Here is a 25,810-nt window from a genome sequence, read left to right on the forward strand (position 1 = left end):
TGTCTATCCTTGCCCTCCCACCCTTCAATCACAAAATGAGATATCAAGCATGGGATCTTCTATGTCATTTCTGGGAGAAGGAATAGTATGCAGTTTTTGTCATCTTTGTACATTTCCATACAGCTTGGCTTAAAGAAATCATGAGAATCTTTCAAAACAATGATGGTATGAAGACATTACTTTAAAAGTACATGTGTAGATTCATGTTTTTTGAGGATTTACTTACTTGTAGATCCTATTTTGCTCTGCCTGACAGGAAGCTCGAAGTTAAACTTCATGCTCAATTTGCACATTGAGTGTTGTGTTTTTTTCCAGGGCTTGGAGTCAGAAAGCCCTCAAGGGTTTGAAACCCAACACCACCATTTACAATCAGGTAGCTTTTTGGACAGTTAGTTATCCCCATCTGTGCCTGTTTCTTCATTTATAAAATGGGGGTAAGACTATCCTCTTCATTGGGTTGTTGCAAGGATTAGATTATATAGGTTAAGCACTTAGGACAGTGCCTGGATCATAGTAAATTCTATAGATGTTAGCTATTTTGTGATTTTAATAGATTTTTTGTTGGATGGCTTTCATTGTCAAGCCATTTTTCAGGAAGGGCTAATGGATCCCCCTTCACTTGCCTCATGGAGTCTCACTTCGTTTACCACCTGCTTCTGGTGTCCTCTGCTCCTGACATTATCACCTGTAACTTGCATGTAAATAACACTGACTTATATTTCATCAAATCCTAGATGCCACCAATTATAATCTGTACCATCAGCGTGTACCACTTAAAAAAATTTAAAGATCAATTTCAAAAATGCATCCCAGTTTCAGAGATGTCAGATGTTGAGGGGATAAAAGTGTAGCTTTCAATCCATGAATGGTGAGAAGGATCTGATCCTGTATTCCCGACTCAGGCCCTCCCTGATTGTGAACTGTCCCTGCTCCTTCGATGGCATCTGTATCAGTTGACCAAGATAACTCGTCCACGTGGCCCAGTGCCATCCCGGTGGTCGTGGTGGTTGGTATTCCCTCTAAGTCAGTCCCAGGCAAGCACATCTAACCTTGTTCATAGAGCTGGTGCAAGGGGCTCAGGTTTCCCCTGGAGGTGGCAATTTGTAAACTGACCTAGTGTTGATCTTTAAGGCCTGTGGCTTTAAGGTCAACTGACTTTCTCACTTTTTATGACTGCTTTGCTGCTTCCTGCTTCAGCCTGAGTTGGATAGTCCTCATGGGCAATAAAAATGATTTGTTTGAGATAAATTTCTAAGAAGAACAGTGTGGGGTTAGAACTAACCAATGTCCAGTGTAATTTCCCCAGGTTGTGGGTTAAAGCACAAGGCTCAACAATCATTTTCTTGTCTGCGTGGGTGTCAATTGCCAAATTTTATTTGGAGTGTTTCCTTCTAGTTGTTTTTTTTTTCTTCTCCATGATCCAGGGAAAAAAAGAGTATGTTGGGACTAACCCCAGGGGGTTGGCAGCACAAGCAGGGACTAAGGAGTCTAAGTCTGACTGAGTGCCTTCCCTAAAGTCTAGTGCCCGTTTTGTAGAGAAACAGGGCTCTGGAGACAGAGTAACTGGGATTTAAATCCTTGATGTCATTTCTTAGCTACATGACCTATACTGAGTTAGTCTCTCAGAACCTAATACTCTGATAATAATACTTCAGAGTCATTGGGAAGCTCCAGGAATAGCAACAAGCACACGGCCAATGCTCAACAAATGGTAGTAACACATGCTGAATGCTGCCTACCACATCCCTGACACTGTGCAGATATGAAATATTAGCAAAACACCACTCATGGAGAGGAGGCACTCTCACAGCATCTTTTAAGTTACCTGCTGTTAAGCAGTCAAGCTAGCAATCCCCAAAGTCCTTCTTGAGATGCAGCCTCAGCCAGCACTTCTGTGAAGTCCTCTGGGCAGCTGGCCTTCTGTGGGGTGAGAAACTGGGCCAACCTACCGTATGAACTTTCTCCTAATCTGAGACCAGATGTGGCCAAGCCTAGACACTTCTGGGTCCTCACAGGTGTTGAGCGTCACGTCCCAGTCTGAGAGAACTGCTTTCTCCACCCAGCTGGATGGATGGCGCTATGGCTCTCATCCCCAGCCCCCAGCCCAGGGGTACTTCCATGACTGCTGATCAGGGGTTGCTCTCTCCTTTCCATGGCACCAACACCCTGCCAGTGTGACCCAAATGCCTACCAGGGGCAGAGCCCTGTGGGAGAAAATTGAGAGGCCCTCCCAAGTGTGAAGCATTAGCCTCCTAAATGGGGCACCAGCCCCTAAGGAGAAGTAACCAGCAACAGGGCATGTTTGAAAGGCCAAACAAATGGTGTGGAAATTAAGAGGATGGAATTCAAGGAAGGGGCAAGGCCACTTTGGGCTGGGGCAGCTTGTCTGAGACCACCAAGGAGAGACCATCTAGGTCATAAACTCACATATCTACAAGATCTGGACATGTCGTGAAATTGAGTGAAACAGGTTTGAGTCATAAAATAGGGGGTGGTGGGAACACTTTCGAATTGGGGGCTGCAGACTCTTACAACACAGTTGACCCCACAGTTCCTGTTTCTCAATTCAACTAGTATCATTGAAGAGACAACTTGAAACCTATGTAATTCCTGTGAAATCATTTTAGAGGGTCTTAGAGGTGGGGAGATGGTTGAGGATTACAAAGAAATGCTGTGTGCTCACCTAGTGCAAAAGCATGTCTTTATGGTTTCTATTTTATACTAGCCTCACTCCTGGTTCTATTTTGTATCTTTCTCAGGTATCTTTTAATATTCATCTTTTTCTGTAAGAACATTTCATTTTTATTTAATAATTGGGAAACTTATACACAAAATTTACTGGAGTTGCCACTTCATCTATCTTCACTGCAAGTCATTCATCTTATTCCTGACCCACACTTGATTTCTAGAGTCCACACTTTGTTTCTGGACTACAATTTTTAAAAATAGCCATTGGTGCCTCGGCCTTATTTAAAACAACAACAAAAATCACCATGATCACTGTATTACAGATTTTGCTAAACAAAGTTTAGGTTTACTTTGAGACCAGAAGAGCAACTTCTCTGCAGTTATTACTGGTGGAAAAAAGTTCCCAGATTTCTGTCATCTCTCTAAATGAGAAAGCACAGGGTTGCAGTCTCTAAAAGGGAAAATAATTGGAGTTCATCAAAGTTGAATTAAATCCTGTCTCCTTCTCTAATCCTAACCTGATTCAATCTTTTTTTTTTTTTCTGATTCCTCAACTGTTAAACCTTTAAGAATGCCATATCACAACCACACAAAGCTTCCCAAACATTTGTAAAACAAGTAGGTTATTTTATACCTCATTCATTTTGTTTTTGGCTAAAGGCAAGTTTCACAGGGGAAAGAGCACGTTGAGATTGCAAACTGATCTTCATTCCTCCCAAACTTGTTACCGTAAATGTAAGCCATGGTTATGACCACCATTTTTCTTGACTGCACTTCATTTTTCACTACGAATAGCTCTCAATTCTCAGGGGAATCAGTGTTAACTGATACTTTATCTGTAGTAAACCCACGTATTACTCTACTGTATGTACTGCTTGTGTTTTATCATCTAAACATTCTATGGTGGTGGCTAAGTCGTGTCCGACTCTTGTTACCCCATGGACTGTAGCCCGCCAGGCTCCTCTGTCCATGGAATTTTCCAGGCAAGAATACTGGAGTGGGTTATTCCCTTGGAGGGGATCTTCCTGACCCAGGAATCAAACCTGGGTCTCCTGCATTCTATAGTTGAATGCATTTTCTTAGGCCAGAACCTCGTCAGAATTACTTGGACAAAATGTTTATTGCCGACAAACCTTCATTTTAATTGACCTGGAGACTGGACTGTCTGTGGTTTCTGGCTTGTGAGACGTTTTACTTCTCATGCTTTCTATTTCCTTCTCCTTCCTGGGTGGGTTGGCTGACAGCCAAGTCCTCTGCACCCATCAGACGCTGCCTTAGCCCAGAAGCATGCTATATTTGCAGTTCAGCCTTTTTTGGTCTTACTGCCCTGAAGGCAGTACAAACCAGTTGAATCCAACTTTACCTCAATCGCAAGCAGGCAGGTGATTTCAAGGATCATCAACTTAAGATTTGCCAACCTCAGATCAAGTTACAGGTTTTAAAGTCATTTGAAGTTGTGAGAAAATAGATTGCCTACTGAGGGTAACAAGAAAGGAAAAAAAAAAAAATGATGCCTCTCAGATTAACTTGCTGGATCTTCTTGCCTTGTGACATCCTTCTAAAAGTTTAAATTTCCTTCGAGTAAAGCAGTTCTGTCATGAATTGTTTAAGAATATATCTGGTCATGAAAACCTTTTAACTTGGAGGCAGTTTTGACAAAGCCTGAGAGCCGTTCCAGGCAAATCACTTTTTTTTTCCCACCACACTCCTGGGAATGTGGCTTATTGAAATGATTCCTGTATCCCCACAAAATGATAATTATTGGTAAATTGTCTTCTCAACGGCCTCCAAACTGAGAGACTGTCGCTGATTAAGAAGCTGTGCACAACACTGCAGATAACCTCCTGTGCAGGTCTTGTCAACAGTTTTTTGGGGTTTTTTTTCCCCAACCATTTAGGAATTCTTACTTAGGCCCCCAATTAAAGAAGTATTCTGGCAAATTAATTTAATTATTTTGTTACTGTATACACACCAAGAACCTTTGGAGCCTCCCAAGCTAGGCTTGTCAACTTCACTCTAGTCTGGAGTGCAAAATTGAGGAAATGCTGTCAGATGCGAATCGCTGTTAATTTTCAGTGCCTGCTGGCTTCTTGCCACAGCTGTGCATATTGTGGGGCGCTGTGCTTCTGTGAGGGGGAGTGAAGCTCAGCAAGCAAGCCGTGCCAGTTGGGGTGGGCGAGGACTGTGGGAGGAGGAATTTGAGCAAGGAATAAATTAAATCTTGCTGATACCTTCTCATTCAGAAATATGCTGCATGTCCTCAGGGAGACAGACTGCTGTGAAGTGATTTGGAATTAGGACATTGTTTAAGCATTTAGAGGGCTTCCCTGGTGGCTCAGAGGTTAAAGCATCTGCCTGCAATGAGGGAGACCTAGGTTCGATCCCTGGGTCGGGAAAATCTTCTGGAGAAGGAAATGGCAACCCACTCCAGTATTCTTGTCTGGAGAATCCCATGGACGGAGGAGCCTGGTGGGCTACAGTTCACAGGGTCACAAAGAGTCAGACATGACTGAGCGACTTAACTGAGGGTGAGAGGCATTTTCCTATGTACACATGCACCCTTAATGGGGTCCTAAAACAGGAAATGAAATCTGAACGTAAAGGCTCTCTTGCCAGTTCTCAAAATGACATGAAAGAAAGCAGCAGTAACCATTTTAAAAATCATGTAGCTAGAATCTGACCCATGTGAGCATCCCAATCACATCTTCCCTACCTTCCTTTGGTCACTCAGACTAAAGCATTACCATCCTGCTATTACCTCTTCCTGATAGAAACATGGCAAATGTAAGCATGTTTCTACTTACATTCCCCAATCTTGTTTCCACCATGCACTATGGTTTTCATGAGATAGCAAGCAATTCTGGCTTTTTCTGAAAATTTATTGTCCCAAAATGTTATTTTTACTTAATTGGATATACTGGTTGGAAAGTAAATAATTTAGTGGTGTGAAGGGTAACGGTACCTTATTACCTGATAAAGCAGAGGTTTTATTTATTTTTTTAAACACAAATTATTTTTATTGTTGAGATGGTGCAGGGTGAATGCAGAAACTGACGATTCATCTTTCCAGGAAATCGGTTTGGTAATGTGTATCAAGACTGACTTGGGAATTCTACGCCTCCTCAGGTTAGAGTTACACACAGAAATGGATGAGGGCATTCTTCTCTGTGCCATGCATTTGATTAGTAAAATACTGGAAGCAGTTATCAATTGCAACAGGAATATAGCCGAATAAATTATTTACTTTGGTTGTGCTGGGTCTTCATTGCTTGCAGGCTTTTCTCTAGCTGCGATGAGCAGGGCTACTCTCTATTTGCAGTGCGCTGGCTTCTTATTGAAGTGGCTTCTCTTGTTGCAGTGCCCGGGCCCTAGGGCCCACTGACTTCAGTAGTTGCAGCACATGGGCTTGGTAGTTGCGGCTCCCAAGCTCTGGAACACAGGTTCAGTAGCTGTGGCTCACGGGCTTAGTTGCCTTGAGGCACGTGGAGTCTTCCCAGATCAGGGATCAAACTTGTATCTCTTATCACTGAGCCACCAGGGAAGCCCTAGTTGAATGAGTTATACCGGACGTTGTGGATTTACTAAAACCGTTGAAAGAATACTTTAAAACATTGTAGCATAATGAAAAACTCACTAGGCAAGCCTACAAGTGCTTTACTTGCCCAATTCTGTGAAAAGAAAAAAAATATACATATATGTATGTTTAGTCGCTCAGTCATGTCCAACTCTTTTGTAACCCTTTGGACTCTAGCTGGCCAGGCTCCTCTGTCCGTGGGCTTTTCCAGGCAAAATTACTGGAGTGGGTAGCCATTCCCTTCTCCAGGGGATCTTCCCGACCCAGGGATCGAACATGGGTCAACAGCATGGCAGGTAGGTTCTTTACTGTCTGAGCCACCAGAGAAGCCCATTCGTTCCCCTAAAAGATCATAATTTTCTATTGCTCAGTAATTATTTTAAAGTAAGCATTTCTACAATGGTTCTCCAAGAACCAACCAAGTAAAACTGATTGCATTCATGAAGCATTAGTTCTCAAGTAGTGCCCTATTAAAGGGAGTGGAAAAAGTTGGCTTAAAACTCATTATTCAGAAAACTAAGATCATGGCATCTGGTCCCATTACTTCATGGCAAATAGATGGGGAAGCAATTGAAACAGCAATTGAAATCACTGCAGATAGTGACTGAAGCCATGAAATTAAAAGACGCTTGCTCCTTGGAAGAAAAACTATGACCAACCTAGACAGCATGTTAAAAAGCAGAGACATTACTTTACCAACAAAGGTCCGTCTAGTCAAAGTTATGGTTTTCCATACATATGGAGTCATGTATGGATGTGAGAGTTGGACTATAAAGATAGCTGAGAACTGAAGAATTGATGCTTTTTGAACTGTGGTGTTGGAGAAGACTCTTGAGTCCCTTGGACTGCAAGGAGATCCAGCCAGTCCATCCTAAAAGAGATCAGTCGAGTGTTCATTGGAAGGACTGATGTTGAAGCTGAAACTCCAATACTTTGGCCACCTGATGCGAAGAGCTGACTCACTGGAAAAGACCCTGATGCTGGGAAAGATTGAAGGTGGAAAGACAAGGGGATGACAGAGGATGAGATGGCATCCTCTGACTCGATGGACAAGAGTTTGAGTAGGCTCTGTAGTCCATGGGGTCACAAAGAGTCAGACACAACTGAGCGACTGAACTGAATGCTCTATAGTTGTGCAATTTCATTACTCTTGTTAAATTTGCTTGTGGTAGTGCTTCCAACATATTTAAGAAACATTTGCGATAGTTTTAAGTCTTTAATTAGAAAACTCAACAAAAATATATATTTTACATTAACTCATACATTCTTAATATCTGCAGGTATGATAAATAACAGAAGGCAAAAGCAGACATACTGTATTGCTTCTCTTTGGCAAGTCACCAGTATTATCCTCTGCAGAAACATAGGATATATGTATAAAATAAACAAAACAAAACAAATCCCCACCACAGTCATAATTGTCCCTTAGTACAAACAACAAAATATTTAGCAATAATAAATGGATTTTTTCAAATTGACTAAAATTTATAGTACTTTATTTATACCACAGGGGTTAAAGTAGCAAGCTGCTTTCCAAAATTAAGGCCCGCAGCAAGTTGGGGGGGGGGGCGGTGGGGGAGACACTCCTTTTTCCTGGTTATATCCTATTTTTTAATTTAATAATGTCACATTCAAACTCTACCTCTCAGATGCCACTCCTAACAAAAGCAAAATCCTTCCCTAGACAGAAGCTGTGTTTTACTTGCAGGTCAGTTGTCTGACTACCCCCCAACCAAATACACATTTTGTATGGTGCAATTCAGCTGTCTTAAGTTAGTATTTACCATCTAACTCAGTGTTACAGAATAATAAAAAGTTACTTCCACTTTACAGCAAAGATATATATTGCGGCTCTACTGAAGCAACATATACATGCTGAAACTAAGAATTAGAAAAGCAAAAGGGTCCATTCAACACATAGCAGCCTATATCTAAATATATACATGTATGTATATGTTTTCACAGTTAAATTTTAGAAAAAAATTTACATTTGATATGTTCAGAAATGTTTCTAAGGTCTATAAATAATATTTTAAAAGCTCAACTGATCAAAATGCAATACAAGAATGTATAAAATTAAATAAATCTCCTAAACCTTGAAGTCAGTAAAGCTTGAGGTTTGTGTAAAGTGTGTTCAGTCCCTAATACTAGGGAAGGCAGCATCCTCTAAACACGGTAGGAGAGAAACTCTAAAACTTTGGAAGGAACTGGCAGCTCCTGGACTTCTTGGGTAGGCATCACTCTCCGGATTGACATGCGACATAAATGTTGAAGGCTAGGGACATGCCTTGGAGTTGCCCAAAAATACACACTTCCATCATGTGTCCTAAACAGAAACAAACAAAAATCACAGGCTCAGTCACACAAATCCATGTATTTCATCATCCCACAGTTCAAAACAATTACCACCAAGGCTGTGAGTTAGAGCCACAAATTGCACATTAAAACCTGATTAAGGAGACCTGCAACAGTATTATAAAGAGCCCTTATGGAATTTACTGGGTAACATACAGGTTGCTTTGACTAAAGCCAACTTAAATTGCCTCTTAAGAGAAAAATCACTTACCCAGCAGCTAAAACACTGCCATCAGTAGAAAAGGCACAGCAAAGACCATTGCTCAAAGGTGCAACTTGCACAGGATAATCCTCATCAATTCTCCAGAACCTCACCATTCTAGAAAGGAAATAAATTGTCCAATAATTATCTAGTTGGAAATTTAAGGTAAAAGCAACTTTTAAAATTCAGAAAGAAATGCCACTCTGTGCTAAGTCAGAACCTACCTAAACAAAAAGGAAAACAATGATTACTGGCAAATAACTCTGTGTTTCTTAACATTCTAGAAAGATTGTAATGAGTCACTTTCTAAATCAATGTGACCAAACTGCTTAGTGCCATATCCAGGAACATGGATAAAAGTATGGGAAAATGGAATGGCTGCATCTAGTTTCTGCTTCTTACCAAAAGCAGCACATTTCAGACACGTGACATTTCATCTTTACAGTCTCAATTTCAGCAGGTACTAATGACTTTTTACCATTTATTTCACTTTGAAAATGTCCTTGTTTCAACCTTTATATTACTAAAAGAAAACAAACAAACAAACAAAAACCTGTCAGCTAAGCTAAAAAGCTAATTAAAAATGCACCTAGTTTGCCTGAACTAGTTAATAAAGAACACAGGAAAAGGCACTCATTACCTTCAGTTTACACAAATACTACTCAGGCCAATATTCTTTAAGACACACCAACATCTCCCAAAGTCTTGTCTAGATAAAAAGTCATTAAAACTCAAACTATAGAAAGATTTTTTCATCCTTAAGAATGTTTTTTATTAAGTAGAAGAATGAAAGGAAATCTTTCTAAAAGACAATATGTCAAGCTGTAATTCACACACTTACTTATCATCAGCAAGGCTTGCAATGTGCAGTCCATCATGACTAAACGATACAGATCGTACCCATCGGTCATTTGCTCCTCCAGCAAATATTGGAGTGGGTGGGGGAAACAGGTGCCTGAAATAAAAGACATGTTTTTAGGGCAAGTGAGAGTCACCTCAAGAAACAAAACTACCTTGTACATCCAGTTTAAAGTGGCCTTCATGAACACAATTGAGAAGATGGAGCAGAGTTGATCTACCCACTTTAAATGAAGTAATTAAACCTAATTACTAATCTCCTTTTTAGAGTGGTTTAAGACTCTTAAGACTAAGTTTACGGCTCCCCAACACAAAACTCTAAATATAATTACCACTTCTACAGAGTCATGTCCTGTTAAGTAACAAGATCTGTATCAAGACAGTCAAGTTTATTGGTAGAATTTAAATGCATTATTAAAGGGCATAAATGATACCCAAATTTCAAATTACAATAGACTGTAAGTTTAGATGTCATGTTAATGATTCTGATCATCTCTGGAACCTCTTAAACTACACTGATAGTAGAGATGAATTACAGAAATAATGCATGCTGTACCCACCCAAATTCCATCAGAATGGCTCCAGTGTGTGGATCCCAGATATACACTCGAGTATCATAAGATGCCGTAGCCAGCAATGCTCCATCAGGAGAAAAGTCACAAGCTACAACATCATGGTGATGCCCTTCTAGTTTCCGTATCATGGTGTATTTATCCATATTCCAAAGGAAAACCTGCAAGAAAAGGCTCATGTTATAGCTTCATTCGGACATGCAAAGGACAAAATGGCACATCTTAAACTAAAACAGCTAAATTTAATTAAGATTATATTAAACATTATAAATTATGAATAATTAAAAGAATATGCTCAGTGTCATAGTCAGATTAAAATCAGTTTTTAAGTTAATTAAGGTAAACATGCAAATTCTATTTCAAATGTTTCTGTTAAATGTTAATTTAAAAATAAGCCTAAATACAAAAAAGGCAATGCAATTTAAGCACAAAATTATACTGAAATACATTTATTCCAAAAACTAATTAACTAAAATATACAAAAATAAATAGGGTTAAGTACTACAAACCCCCTTTTTTTTTATTTCCAGAAACTACCAAATTTTTAAAAAATATACAGACAGAAAATATAAGGTTAACAAATTGTTACTCCATTGGCATCTCCCTTTGAGATAATCACTTGTTTACAATAGGCTTGGGTCACCAACGTGAGCCTAGGAAGAGAAACAGATACTGCAAGCAAAGAGAATTTTTCACAGCCAAATGAAATTTCTTTGGCAAACAACAAGGATGTTAAACCACATTACAAAATGAAAATGCTAATTTACAAAAATAATACAATTAACATTTCTGTGAATCAAGATTTGCCAATCTTATTTTTCCCAAACCGACCACAATCATTAGTCATTTTAAGTATGAAACATTTAAGTTACTTTAGTACTAGTTCACACATAGTTTTAGATTCTAAAGATCAGTAGTTAGACTGTGCAGAATAGCTCTAAACAGGATTCCAATGTTTACTTCAGTCTGTTATATTAAACATCAGCTTAGAGGTTTGTAACAATCCTAATTCTTTAAACTCTCCTCTTGGAGTAAAGCAATCCTTTTTGCTACTTTTTTTCTGCACAGACACAATATATTATTTCCAAAGAAAATAAATACAAACTTTCAGTTGGATCAAAGACTTAAGGTATCTCTAGTATCACAATGAATTCCAAAAAATAGCACAGAGAAACCATTTGAAAGCCAATTACATTACACTAAATTGGTTTCACATGTTAAGACTCCCAATTCCACCAAACTGGAAGATCAATTACATCGGAGGAGTCAGTTGGTTTCACTGCGGGGGGAATTATTTTTAATTATTTTTAAAAAGAAAAAAAGAAAGAAAGAAAAGCAGAAAGTGGACATCGACCAGCACCTGTGTACGTACAGTACACCTTGCAGCCGAATGCAAGGTTACTTCATCCTATGGTAAAGGTCGCCCCCAGCCCGGTAGCCAGAGATGCCACTCTTTCTGCCCAGCTAACACCATTGTGCGCCTGTGTGCGAGTGGTGCCAGCATAACCTCAATCACACCAATATTGCTGCCACCACCTGTGACAGGGAAAGCAAGAAGCATATGGAAAACACACAGCCTAAAATAGCAATGTCAACATCTAGCTTTGCTCTTCTTATGATTGTTAAAGAACTGAATATTTTTTTCCTAAACTGTCAACATTCGCAACTATCATTTTAACACACTTCTTGGCTAAATAAAACCCATTTTAACCAGACTCCCACCCCCATTAATTCAAAGTGTACTGTGATCATCACATTTATTTGGACTTCAACCATTTTCATAAATACCTGAAGCTAGTAAGATCTCTAACTATACTAACACAGAGCTAGTAGATAACTGACTAAAGGAGGGTCCATCAATAAGGAAAACTCTCTTAAGAGTCACTTTATACTTAATCTGTCTACAGGTATGCTATGCAAGACAGACCATATAAAATTTAGATGAAATTCACTCTAGGACATACATGACTGTTTTTTTATTCTTATTAGATTTTTAAGTTACTTTTTTTCAGTTAAATGTCCAGGACCAGCTGGGACTCAAAACTTTTTAAACAGCAAACTGGACCAAAAAAAAAAAAAAATAGAACAACAGAGAAGAAAATAATTAGCAAGGGAATGTTTTAACATTTGGACTAGATCTCTTCTACAGCATATATACTTTCCTAGATCTTACAAAAAATAAAATTGCCATACCCCATATTTTACAAATATCATCTCTAACTAAAGCAACGCAATTTCTCACTTTATAATATAATCAATAGCTATATTTAATTTCCCTCATGCAAATTCTCCCCCATCATGAAATAAAACATTTAAGATATTTAAGACACCGAGCACAGACTTAATAGGTTACCAGATTTAAAATGATTTTGCATACATTATTACAATCCAATTCACAATAGATATACAGGAACTTTGACACATACTGCTTTACTGGCTCCCACTGAACACAGCATAGAAGAGTCAGGAGAGAATGCACAGCTGTACACCCAGTTCTGATGGCCCCGCAATACTTTCATCATGTTTCCTGAACAAAAAGAAAATATCTGTGTTAACCCTGGAATCTAATTCCAATGACTAGCATCTCAAAAATGGCAGAATCACAAACTTCTAAGGGGCAGGGATCTATAACACTACAGATCTATAACAGGGGTTGGCAATATACACCTGTTGCTTATTTTTGCACCTAAGTTTTACTGAAACACAAGCATGCCCATTGTTGGGGCAGCAGAGAAGGTAACTATGCAGAGATAGTATGGTCTACAAGCCTAGATAGTCACCATCTGGCCCTTTAAGAAAAGGTCAGCTGACTTTCTTAATTTTTTAAACTTTTGGGATCCCTTAACAGCTAAGCAATTATAGAATCGATAAATGTAGAAGAGGTGCCACATAGTTTGGTAATAGTGTATTGTTCTATCAGGTAATGGTTACTACCCATAAGCCGGAACAAGTCTCAAAATCAGGTAATGGTTACTACCCATAAACCGGAACAAGTCTCCAAATCTGAGGGCCTTGTTTCCTACTACACTCAATTTAAGCTGCTGCTGCTGCTAAGTCACTTCAGTCGTGTCCGACTCTGCGCGACCCCATAGATGGCAGCCCACCAGGCTCCCCTGTCCCTGGGATTCTCCAGGCAAGAATACTGGAGTGGGTTGCCATTCCTCCTCCAATGCGTGAAAATGGAAAGTGAAGTTGCTCAGTCGTGTCCAACTCATAGCGACTCCATCGACTGCAGCCCACCAGGCTCCTCCATCCATGGGATTTTCCAGGCAAGAGTACTGGAGTGGGGTGCCATTGCCTTCTCCGCAATTTAAGCTACACTTGTCTAAACAAGCCTGTCAACGTCCAGCTGGAGGCTGGTGGAGCACCAATGGATCTTAATATAAGGTTTTAGTCAAAGCTGTAAATTCTTTCACTGGAGGTTAAGAAGGGGGAAGAAATGCTTATCTCAGGTCCTCTCAAACAAGGTAGATTCCCCAAAGCTTGGCACCACAATCACCAATGTTTCCAAAAAAGCTAAAACTTGACACTGACAATCCTTTTACTATATTGGCGGGTAAATCTCTTATTTTTATAATTTCTTACTTAACCTATCCCAGTTATGTTTATTATTTACATATTATAAATTCTGGCATATAAATCATGGTTGAATTTACATTTTATTAATTACTAAGAAGTATCTTTCATTACATCAAGATCTTCTTAAATTTTCACTAAGCAAACAGGAAATTGATAACTTCCCCAATATAAAGGAAATAAACCAACACAAACCAGTTCTAATAAAACGTTAAAACTGATACAGATTTTGTCCTTAAAGAGTTGATACAGATCTGTGTTGTTAGTTTCCGAGTAATAGCAGATTGTTCACTTAAGAGTAACTGCTGGCTCCTATCCCAGGTCACATTTACAGTTTGGTTTGATCTGCACAGAGAAAGGGGCCAAAGGACTAAGCAAAGCAAAGGGAATGATGAGCATGCCGCTTTTAACGTCCAATGTTTATAACACCTCTCAGTAACAATACCCAGAAACTAATTCTTTTCCACAGCCTAGAAAGACAGACATACCATCATCTTTCAGGTCCCACACTCTGAGAGTTTTGTCTCTTGAAGCTGACACCAGGATCAAGCTCCCATCTGGAGCAAAAGTTAAATCTCTGACCACTTCAGTATGATCTACCAAGTTAAGGAGGAGTTTTCCTAAATGCAATGGAAGGTCAGAGAGAGACAGTGTTAATAATTTTTACCAGCTTTCATATTTTACCATTTTTCCATATATTACCATTTTTCATATGAAAAATCAGGTTTCTCATCATTAAAAAAAGGATAGAAATATATGGGTACCTCCTTTGTAAAATGACTTATTAGTGTGCTTTTACTATTATTTTTAGGTTCATTATTTATAATGTCTTAAAATGAATTCCAGAATACCAAAGCCTAAATTTATCAGAAAAATTAAAAGGGAATTTCTGAAATGTGAACAAACTCTTGGACCAAGTCAAGTTAATATTAAGAAAATCTGCATCACTTAAAATCTTTGTGGGACTTCCCTGGTGGCCCAGTGGCCAAGACTCCACACTCCAAATGCAGAGGGCCTGGGTCTGATACCTGGTCAGGGAACAAGATGACCACAATTAAGACCCCATGCAGCCAAATAATTTTTTTTTAAAAAAGATCCTTTTATAGTGACAGCCTAAATTTTCAAACATAATCTCAATGAAAAAAAGTATTTATTCATCTACTATATGAGTTTTGTTTTTCTATGAAAAGTGATGTGCTTACCTTTTAAACTTTTCCCCAGAATTCAATCAAATTTACTGACTCATTATCTACACTCAATGTTAATAGTGCTTGATGTATTCTAATGTACATACTGTTTTAAAGCTCATTTTTAAAAATTTCTTAAGTTTTGGAGTATAGACTATCAGTCTGAAACTATACATTTTAGGTAGTGAAGAGCACATTTACTTTTTTGGGCGGGGGGGGGGGGCGGGGGGCGCGGATGGGGGCACCGCAGGCATGTCTCATGTTTTGTGAGATCTTAGTTCCCAGACCAGGGATCAAACCCATGCCCCTTGCAGGGAAGCACCCACCAAGCCCTAACTACTGGACTGCTAGTGAATTCCCAGGACATATTTACTTTTAACTGCCCAAAGAATTTAACTTCTCAACCTACCTAGTTAAACTTTAGATAAAATGTCATTAAAGCCTTCCAGAGGCTAGATAATGATTGCTGAAAACGAGATTTACCTTGAATGCCTCTAAGCTATTATATATTGAAAAAGTATATAAGAAAACATCTTGTAATTGGAGTCATAAAGTAAATTACTAGTTTATAAGTGATAATTAACTAAATGTTCCTTAGACATGCCCTTCCTACTATAATATTCTCTGAAAAGTGATCAAGCAATATGAACTCTATTTTCCTAAATTAAAACTATAAGCTCCCTCTTCCTTTCGTCCTTTTTCAGAAAAGAAAAAAAAAAAACTATAAGCTGCAGATGCTATTTAGGCCAATAAGGATTTATATAAAGACAGATTCAGAGGATCAATTCTTGCTTCTCCATAAGGTAAAATCCTCAAATCTCATTCTTCTAGTGTCTACAAGCTATGATTACATCATAAAATAATCGAATTTGCTTTCAAGACTATGACTTCATACCTGTATATACATCCCATATTTTGATCCGTCCACTGTTTAACCCTGTGGCAAGGAGTAGCTGATCTTGTCCAAATCTGAATCGATGCCATTCTATATTTACACAGCGACTCTGTTTCTCTGGAACTGACGATCCAAAAGCAAGACTCCAGACTATATCGCCACAGTCTATAATATGTTCACGAGGCTTATTTTTCTGACCACCATCACTGTTTTGTCTTGATAATCTTAAATTACTTGAATTGGTGATATTCTTGGTGCCATGCAAGAGACTGGTGAAAAGAAAAGCCAGATTGACATCTAGTTATTATTTATTCTGGACTCCGGTGGATACTAAACAATAAGTGTGGGGTACTCTTTCTGCCCCCTTCTGATGTCTAATGTCAGAAGCTTTCTCTATCCCTTTTATACTTTAATAAACTCTATTGCACAAAAGCTCTGAGCAATCAAGCCTCGTCTCTGGCCCAGACTGAATTCTCCTCTGGAGGCCAAGAATCCTGGCGTCTTTTTGTGGGTTCAGCAACAACCTTTCATCTTGGGGGCTCGACCAGGATTCTTCAGGACAAGAAATCCTGAGTCTGCTGTTTGATCCTCAAGACAATGCCTTCCTGTCCTGGGCTCACTCCTACGCTGCATTTCATAATTGTCTAACTGCTGGGTCTGCGGAGCACTCCCCTCTTCATCAGTGGAAGGCTTGCCATGGTGGACATCTCCACTTCAAGGAAAAGGCTTTCTCCAAGTCTGCAGATACCTTCAACAACAATCATATGTGATGCCTCTTCTTACATCTAACAACCTTAAGTTGGACTGATCTAACTATGGACATAATGTGACTTTTCATTTTAACTTTGTTTAATGATTATTTTGCCTTATGTCTGTTAACTGTATAATGGGGTTTTCTAACCGTCTAAAAGCTTTTAATTCACAAAACAAACAAACAAACAATAAGTGTTTGCTAAAATAACGTCCATATTATTATAGTAATACTGAGTAACAATAAAATCCTTATAGATGGGAAAGGGAAAATCTGCTATTAGCTATGTGGCATGACCAAATAAATTCAGACTAAAATCCTCAGTGTCTAAGAAAAAGTTCAACAATAAAAAGCAATTTGTAATTTGGTCATCTCAAATGTGTTTCAATATATCCTTATGATGTAGAACCCTATATTAATTAGGACTCTTTTCATTAACCCAAAAGTATAAACAAGCAGAAAACAAAAAACTCTGAGAACAAAGATATTGTGAAGCTGACACCAGAAAACTGTCTAAACGCCGTAATAATCAGTAGTAATAAAGTAATAATGACATTAATGAATAAAACCATGAAGGTGAACTAGACAGAAAAGAAGGGAAAGATTTTAAATTCAGTGCACACATTTTAGAAACTACACTATGTGCATGTGCTAGTTGCTCAGTAGTGTCTGACTCTTTGCAACCCCACAGACTATAGCCTGCTAGGGTCCTCTGTCCATGGAATTCTCTAGGCAAGGATACTGGGGTGGGTTGCCATTCCCTTCTCCAGGGGATCTTCCCGCCCCAGGGACTGAACTCAGGTCTCCTGCACTGCAGGCAGATCATTCACTGCCTGAGCCGCCAGGGGCTTCCCTGGTGGCTCACACACATTTTAGAAACTACACTATCAAAGCACAATTAATCTGCCTTTTACTATATGGAAAAGAAAAACACCAAACTATCTGAGAAAATATTCTGTAATATATAATTAAGGCTAGACAATTCTTTCCACAGATTTTCTAACAAATATATTCACCTTATGATCAAAACACATTTAAAACAGTCTTCTAAAGAAATAACATAAAACAACAAAATAATTTTACTAATCCACACAGAAAAAAGTAAATTCTACAGATAGATACAAAATACAAAAAAGAAGAGTCTTACAAGTTCTTCAGGCACTGGGACCACGGAACAAGCTTTACTGTGCGATGTCCTTGTGACCAGGCAAAGTACGAACCATCTGGGGCAAAAGCAACAGTCCAGTTTTCACGACCACATTTCTTGTCAAAAGGAGCTGCTGGAGCTAAAAGTTCACCTATAGTACGTGATCTCACTAAAAGAAAAAAGAAAAAATACAAGACACTGTATATAACAACAATGAATTTCAGACTGCATCCATATTACTTTGGCTTTCACTCAACTCCACTGACTTGTCCCCTTTTTTTATGCACCAAGTTCTGCATTCTACCCTCTGAGGGGAGACAGGCTGTGTGAAGACCCCTTGATGATAATAAACATCTTTATAAGTTCTGGCAAAGTGATTTTCCTAAAATTTCCCAAATCAAGAACTTTTAAAGAAAGTTTCAATTAAGGGGGAAAAAAAAAACTGGTCAAATAAAAATAATGATCTCTCAGGGCTAGCAATTACTGAAGTCCTGACTTTCACATAGCATTATGCTTTTTTTTTCTTTGATTTGGCTGTGCCAGATCTTAGTTGTACCATGTGAGATCTCCCACATTTGTTGAGACACGCGGAATCTAGTTCCCAGATTGAACCTGGGCCCCCTGCATTGGGAGCACAGTTTTAGCCACTGGACCACCAGGAAAGCCCCTGCCTTACGTTTTCTTCAAATTACTAACATTTAAAATGCAAGAAACCAAAGTTGCTCTACAGGAAAAGTATCTTTTCCAAACAGCAGCTTTCAAAAACCTTAATAAACTGTATAGTATTATATCACTACTCAAAGGAAGCACTATTAAATGAATGGTCTAGTCAGACAAGAATATTCTTATCTTTTTCAGGTCACAAAAATCGAAAAATCCTCCAAACTAAAAGGGACTTAATTTAGTCCAGCCTCCCCAACCTGTACTTTAAAATGCATTATAGGGATTTCACTGGTGATATAGTGGCTAGGACTCCACACTTCCACTGCAGGGGGGCAGGTTCCCCTGGTTGGGAAACTAAGAGCTCACATGAGAAGTGGCACAGCCAAACAAGCAAAAAATAAAATAAAATGCATTATATTTGTGATTCTCAAATAGTGGTCCTCAAGCATCTTCTTAATGGGCCACCAAACTGATCCCCAAATGGAAGTAATTCTTTTGATTTTTTTTTAAATTCTTTTGGTTTTTACAGACAAAAAAAGTGGGACAATTTCATGTATTTTTATTTTTGTGCACATGCAAATGTGGCTGCCATTTCCTCAATTCTGGGAAAGGATCTTAAGTCTATCACCACTGCTGTCTTGGGTTTGTCTTGATTTCAAATTTTGCTACTCTCCCTTTTCAGTTATAAGTTACCTTCAGGTTAGTTTCCCTGTTATCTATTTTGTGGTTCGCTTTGTGGTCAACTCTGTAATTTTTATGTTTTGGGCTTAAACTTTCCAACAACATGGTCTACATATTGCAATTCAAATGAGAGCCACTGATACTCTTACTGCAAAAGCAGATACACTTATGCAAACCCCCAAAATGTACTCAGTGACACATCCAGTCTCAATGTATGCTTTGCCAACAGGGAGCGTAGCATCTGGCATGCGACATGGGCTCAGCAAACATTTATTGAACAAATATGAAAGCACATGTATAAATTCCCATTCTTAAATGATATAAATATTTCCTTGCCCAATTCTTTGCCACATTAAACAAATGAGATATGGTTTAAAAAGTAAAACAAAACTGAAATCTGTTTTCCTGTGATATTCATAAATATAAATATGCACCTATTCTGGCATAGCTGAGATTATCAGACTATTTCCTTTTAATGACTCAAAATCTTCCTTCGTGCCACTCCGCCCACTCAGTCTTGTGTCTGATCAGAGAATAAGAGATCCTGTGCCCACATGACATTCATATATTGAAGACAGCCATGACATAAGTAACTAAATCTTTTCACCATGATAAAATCTGGTGAGTTTTCAATAATCACTTAGATTGCACTGTTTCAAGTCCATTCTCTACCTTCACCTTCATACTGTTCTGGATAAATTCCAGTTAATAATGGCCTTTAAAACAGTGGAAGTTTTTCAACTAAACACATTGCAGGTATGATTTAATCAAAGCAGATCTCCACCCAACCCTGCCCCCCACTACCCCTTCCCCACTTATATCAAAACAGCAACAATTTCACTGGCAGGAACATGACTTTAATATACAATTCACAAACCAGTGACACTCGATGCCTGTAGAATGATTTTTTAAGCATACAAATGACAGCATTCCCTGGTAGCCTAGTGGTTAAGATTCTGGGCTTCCACTGCCATGGCCAGGGTTCAATCCCTGGTCAGGGGGCTAGGGTCCCAAAAGCTGTGCAGCAGTCAGACAACACATACACAAATGATTTTAGAAAAGGCTTGCTGCTTCATGTCCCCCTCCATGTCTTCAAGCCCACAGTCTTATATCATCATTTCATTTATGTGCCTGGCCCCTCAATCTGCAACCTCCACCTATTTTTTTTTTTTCAAAGGGGGAGGACTTCTCTTTAACTACATCTATCTTTTAGAATCCACAAATTTTGAGAGAAAAAAAAATCAAAGTTCACAAATAAGGGACGCAAGTTCTAAAATTCAACTGAAAAAAATGCAAGCATTTTCTGAAAAAGAGAAATCCTCTGATTAAACTAGATGAATGTACTTATATTAACACCTGTCTCAAAAAATAGAGGACTGGCCCTTGCAGCCAACTTCAGAAACATCTGGTAAGTTAGACTAGAACTCAGTTCTCCTTTAGAAAGCATAAGCAGGACTAATTTTCCTACAAAAGACTCATTTTTTAAAAAAATATGTATTCCAGGATCACTCTGTTATTTTCCTTCTTTAACTTTGGCCACAATCACAAAACTCCTCTTGCATAAAGGGTGATAACAAATTAACTAAAAAACTGGTTTAGACAGCAAAGACCACAAAATAATAAGCTAATCTACTCTTGAAAATGGAAAATATTTTCAATATATAAGTACACTTTTAAGAAATAGGGCCACCCTCAACAAATACTGCCAAATAAACACACTACACCATTACAAGTATTTAGTTAATAATTACTTTGTGTTTCTTTGCTTATTAACAAGACATATGATCATTGCATTTAACCAAATAATTTAAATGCTTACTGGTACAATATCATACACTAGCACAAACTTTATAATGAAGAAAAAAAATTACTTGAACTTTTATATATGACCTGCAACTGCTAAATGTTAGTATCCTAAGATACTATGATTTAACAACCTTGTATAAGGGAAAGGCTGCCTGCCATGGAACCTGGCCATAAGATACAACACTATACACATCATCTGAGTCACTGCTCAACCAAGCAAACCAGATTCAGCTCCTTCTTCACATTCCTCCCTGCAATTTCATAACCATAAAGGGAGGATCTGTGGCACAGCCTTGTGAAAGAGGGCTGTAGCTCTAGGCAGTAACTGCCTGTCATATAGACTTCTTTCATCAATCCTGGAATCTAGCCTCCTCTTTCAGTACTTACTTGAGAAACCAGCAACAGAGGTCCTTACTGATAGATACAAAGCTACAGAGGTTTTAACTTTGTATCCAAATGATATTTTTTTAAAGAAACAAAAACTCAGACTTAAAAAAAGTTAACAAAAGGTGAAAGTTCTTTTAGATATTTGGCATCTAGTTAGTAACTTTACACTATAATCAGGAAATAACAGAGACTTAAACATGCAAATAATAATAATAATAATTTAAAAGGCTACTTAGTGGGTGGTTCCACCTCATGCTGGTATGCTAAGAAGCTCTGTCCAATCCATAGAAGAGAGGATTGGAAAGTTTTCAAAATGATTCAAGACGAAGTAAAATACAGATATAGGAAAGGCAAATCACTCATCCTCAGTGTCACTGTGAGTAGCAAAAAAAAAAAAAAACCCCACTGGACTGAGAATAAGAACGTTTTTGAGTCCAACAGTTTAACAACTGGACATGAATTTTGTCTTCTCTGTATGTTTAAAATAGTTATTAAAACCAGGGGTAAAGTCCCCTCCTAACCTGCCATTCAACCTTATGCGTAAGAGAACAAAACACCAGAATTCTAAGATAGCTGTCTCTAGATGCAAAATTTCACCCACATACAGGATAGAGGGCCTTTTGGCTACTTTAGCTCCCTTTCTCTAGAAAAACCTCCTCCAAATATTCAATAAAGGCACCAATTTAGTTGAATAACAAGGAAATGCAAATACTCTCTGCTCAGTAGCTACCTCCAATTTTCATTTAACACACAGTGGTGGGGAGATGCTAAATCTATTTCATTTTTTAAAGTAAAAACTGTATATCTGTAGATAAATGTATTATGATTATATATTACATATATACAGACATACATATATATATTTAGCTGCCCTGCGGGGCTTGCGGGACTTTAGTTCCCGACCAGGAATGCAACCCAGGGCTCACAATGAAAGCGCCCTGTCCTAGCCACTGGACCGCCAGGGAATTCCGCAAACTGCATACAATTAAACAACGTATATAATACGATAAGTTCAATGTTTACTAAACAGTCAACCCTCAACTTCCCTTAAAGTGCTTCCACTTTAAGGTATTTTACCTTAAGAAAGGATTTAGATAATGTAAGGTGCTTTCAAGTGAGTCATTGGGGTAGGTCCTAACGCAGGACCTTCAACATCTACTGGCCTGTCTTCAGCTTGGCCACTAAGCCAGTTTCTAGACAGCCTTTTCAAGAGTTCGCTCGTCTGTAAATCAGCTTTTCTCCGGTCACTCCACCCAACCAGCCTGCTCCTCCCTGCTCCTCAGTATATTAAAGATAACTGAGTCTCCTCCCCTGAGCTTGCTGCCTTGGAGCACCATACCATTTTTTAAAACACTTTTTCCAGGCTGATAACTGCATTCCTCTTTATAGTTGTTCGTACACACGAAGACCCACCCTTTAATAATAGCTCAGAACAGACAAGTATACTTTTCTCCATCGGAAACTTTTTTAAGAGCCCTCGATCTTTGCCCAGCTCTCCCCTGCCCACTCGACGCCCCGGTCTCTTAACCAAGAGAAATCCAAGAGAATGGCCCTGCTCAGACCGCCGGGGAAAAAACTAGGGTGGGGGGAACATGTCCGCTCCGGCCACACGATCCCTGCAGCTCTCGCCACTGGGCTCTCTGGTCCTCTTTGCCTCCTCTGCGCGCCGCCTCCCTCCTTGCCGAGCGCACAGTAGGCGCCGCTTCAATTCTGATCCCATTTACCCTCTGCGACACCCACCCGCAGGGTAGCTTCCTTCCTCTTCGCTCCAGGGCTCGAGCCCTGCTCACTGTTCTTCCTCAGACTCACCCTCCTCGGGGGAGTCCCTGCCTCTCCGCCGCCCCCGCGCGCTCGCCAGCACCCCTCACCCATCGTCCCATTCCTCACCGATCTCTTTCTCGTTGACCCTCGGGGGAAAGCTGGCCATCTATGGGATACCGTCTGATTCCGGGGGCGCGATGCGGACGCAACGACCGAGAAGCTAAAGGCGAGCGCCGAGGGGCGTGACGCGGGCTGGGTCCCTCCCGGTCCCAGGGACAGAGGGGAGGGGCGGGACGGTCGCGGAGGCTCCTGCCGACAGCCCCGGGAAAGCTCTGGGAGGCCTCTGACCGAACTACGGAGTCAAACACAGACAATAGATGCTGATCCCTTCCTCCCGCCTACGAAGGAAGACACTTCCCTGCACGCTGAAGAGAGCAAACGAGACACTGGAGACAAAATGGCGGGCGGCGCGGGGGATATCTGGAAGACGGGGGCGGGGTTATGACGTCATAAGGCCATTACCCCGCCTCTGGACGTTCGGGACGTGACGGCCTCGGCTCCGCGCCCCGCCCTCCCTCCGGGTGAGCGCGGGCGTTGTCCTGGGGACCCGACCGGTAGCCGGAAGAGCGCGGGGGCGGAGGAGGGGGAGTGGCCGCTGCCCCCGCCGAGGCCCCAAAAGCTAGGGTGGAGCCTACCGACTGTGCGTTTATCTGGGTCTGGATTTCCTGGCCCGGGTCCCAGCATGATATTATAAGTTGAAGCACCTTTGAAAAGGCAAACCGAGAATTGTATAATACATATTAGTCCACAGCGTAAAGATTGCATGAAATTTAAACTGACTGTACTGTAGGGAACAAAAAAGACATTTCAGGTTTCAGCTCGGTTTGGCCACCTCCCCAGCCTTCATGCGCTGGGGAACTGAAGGTTTCACGGGTAAAAACAATGAGAAGACAAGGAACATCGCTAAGAACCACTCGTCCGGCCGCCAGCGTTCTGACGTGAGCCAGTCAGTTTTTGGAAGGGCCGAGGTGACCCGACTTGAACAAGGAGACACTGGGCAGGATGGCGTCCCGCCTCAGCGGGAAACCTCCTGGGCGGCCTTTGTCCTGCCTGCTCCCTGCGGCCGGACCTTCCTCGGGGCTGCAGCGAGGCTGGCAGTCAGCAGTGTCGTGGCCACTGGCCAAGGCAGACCCCCACCGAATCTGCCCAGAGGCAGCTCCTCCTTCACCCAAGGCCTAGGCCTCTGGGAGGCAGCTAACCATTCCCACAGCAGGGATGATGCAAGTGTCAGTGAGCCAAGTTGGTTCCGGTTTTCAGAAGACATATTTGCACTTTAATGGGCTCTTCTGTGGACTCTGAACCTAGAGAGTCTCCTTTCCCAAAACTGTTTCATCTTTTGTATTCCCTACCCTAGTGAACACGTCCAACCAGTCACCTAAGCCAGAAGCTGGAGGGTTTTTAGACTCCGGCCATTCCCCGTGTGGCTTAGTCAGTCCACAAGCCCTGCCAGTATTTTCTCTTAAACTGTCCTGGAGTCTGTCTTCTCTGTTTTTAAACAGCTGCCAGTGTTTTAATTCGAGAGCTGTTTGTGTCATCTCTCTTAACCACTCTTTATAACCCCACACCCTAAGAAGTCGCCATCAATACCTTAATGCATTTCCTCCTAGTCTTTTAAAGATTTACTAGCTGTGTGTCCTTGGGCAAATTAGTTAATCTTCCTATGCCTCAATCTTCTCATCTATAAAATGGAAATAATATTACCAACTTCACAGTTTAGAGAATTGAATTCATTAAATTATGAATTGAATAATTGAATTAAGAAAAAACATTTAGAATAGGGTCTGGCAACAAAGTGTCAGATACTAAGTATAACATAATTGTTAGATACTATTTTTTCATATAGTAATCGCAACTGACTGCAAAATTGAAAGATCAAAATCTCTTAGGAAATAAGGAATTGGCAAAGAACCATAAAAAAACATCAAGAATGTGTATAATCAAAATCATAAAGAATAATTCTGGAAAGCATTGACTTCCAAAACAAAGCTGATCCAACACTGAAAAGAATGAATCTCATTCTTGAGTTATTTAGAAAACATTGCTGCTGCGTGGTTATCTACCAAGGCTGATTTAGTCATAATTTTTTATGTGGATATCATTATTGAAATTCTTGAATCAACATTTACTATCTTGAAATATAATCTTTTAAAAGTTTACATCCTCTCTTATTCCATTTTCTTACATCTCAGCAAAATGTTATATTAAACAGTCAGGCATTTTTCATGTAGTTATCCCTCTCAATGGTGTGTTTTTCTACATTTTCGTCTACTGCACGGAAATACATAAGCATAAGAGAGGGGAAGCAAAATTATTACATTCCTTTGTTCAAGGAGAGTAACCATTTTCTATGTAAAGAATTAGAATTTTGGACTAGACTACAATAAAATTTGCATCTTGCTTTTTTTCCTTCTTAAGATAAAATAATATTTTCCTATGTAGATTGAAAAAACTTTTCACCACAATCATTGTAGGTAGTTTTAACTTCATTTGGAAGTGAGTTTTTTCCTTTCCTCTTTCAGAGTATGTAGTACTTGATAGTGCAGAACGGTGGGCTTCTTCTGTAATTAATCTTTCATGACTCAAATGGATAGTGTAGGTATATTTCCCTTGATATCATGACTGTGTCCAATTCAAAATTGTGGCCTGT

At 39.8% G+C, this 25,810-nt stretch overlaps 1 protein-coding gene across 2 annotated transcripts; it reads right to left on the reverse strand.

Moving 5' to 3' along the window:
• Positions 1-7,463: 7,463 nt before the first annotated feature.
• Positions 7,464-23,580, reverse strand: WSB1 (WD repeat and SOCS box containing 1). Of its 2 annotated transcripts, XM_043480246.1 has the most exons (9): positions 23,230-23,580; positions 17,806-17,974; positions 15,908-16,176; positions 14,314-14,445; positions 12,676-12,776; positions 10,238-10,410; positions 9,661-9,774; positions 8,829-8,936; positions 7,464-8,588 (listed from the first exon to the last, which is right to left on the reverse strand). In XM_043480246.1, the coding sequence occupies exons 1-9, from the start codon at positions 23,267-23,269 to the stop codon at positions 8,429-8,431; spliced, it is 1,266 nt and encodes a 421-aa protein (XP_043336181.1). In that variant the 5' UTR covers positions 23,270-23,580; the 3' UTR covers positions 7,464-8,428. The 2 variants fall into 2 exon arrangements, with proteins under 2 accessions (XP_043336181.1, XP_043336190.1); XM_043480255.1 differs by lacking the exons at positions 7,464-8,588; positions 8,829-8,936; positions 9,661-9,774; positions 10,238-10,410 and adding an exon at positions 10,683-11,785 and having other exon boundaries at positions 23,230-23,568.
• Positions 23,581-25,810: the final 2,230 nt, after the last annotated feature.

This window comes from Cervus canadensis, chromosome 1, assembly GCF_019320065.1.
Source record: "Cervus canadensis isolate Bull #8, Minnesota chromosome 1, ASM1932006v1, whole genome shotgun sequence".
Classification (NCBI taxonomy): Eukaryota; Metazoa; Chordata; class Mammalia; order Artiodactyla; family Cervidae; genus Cervus; species Cervus canadensis.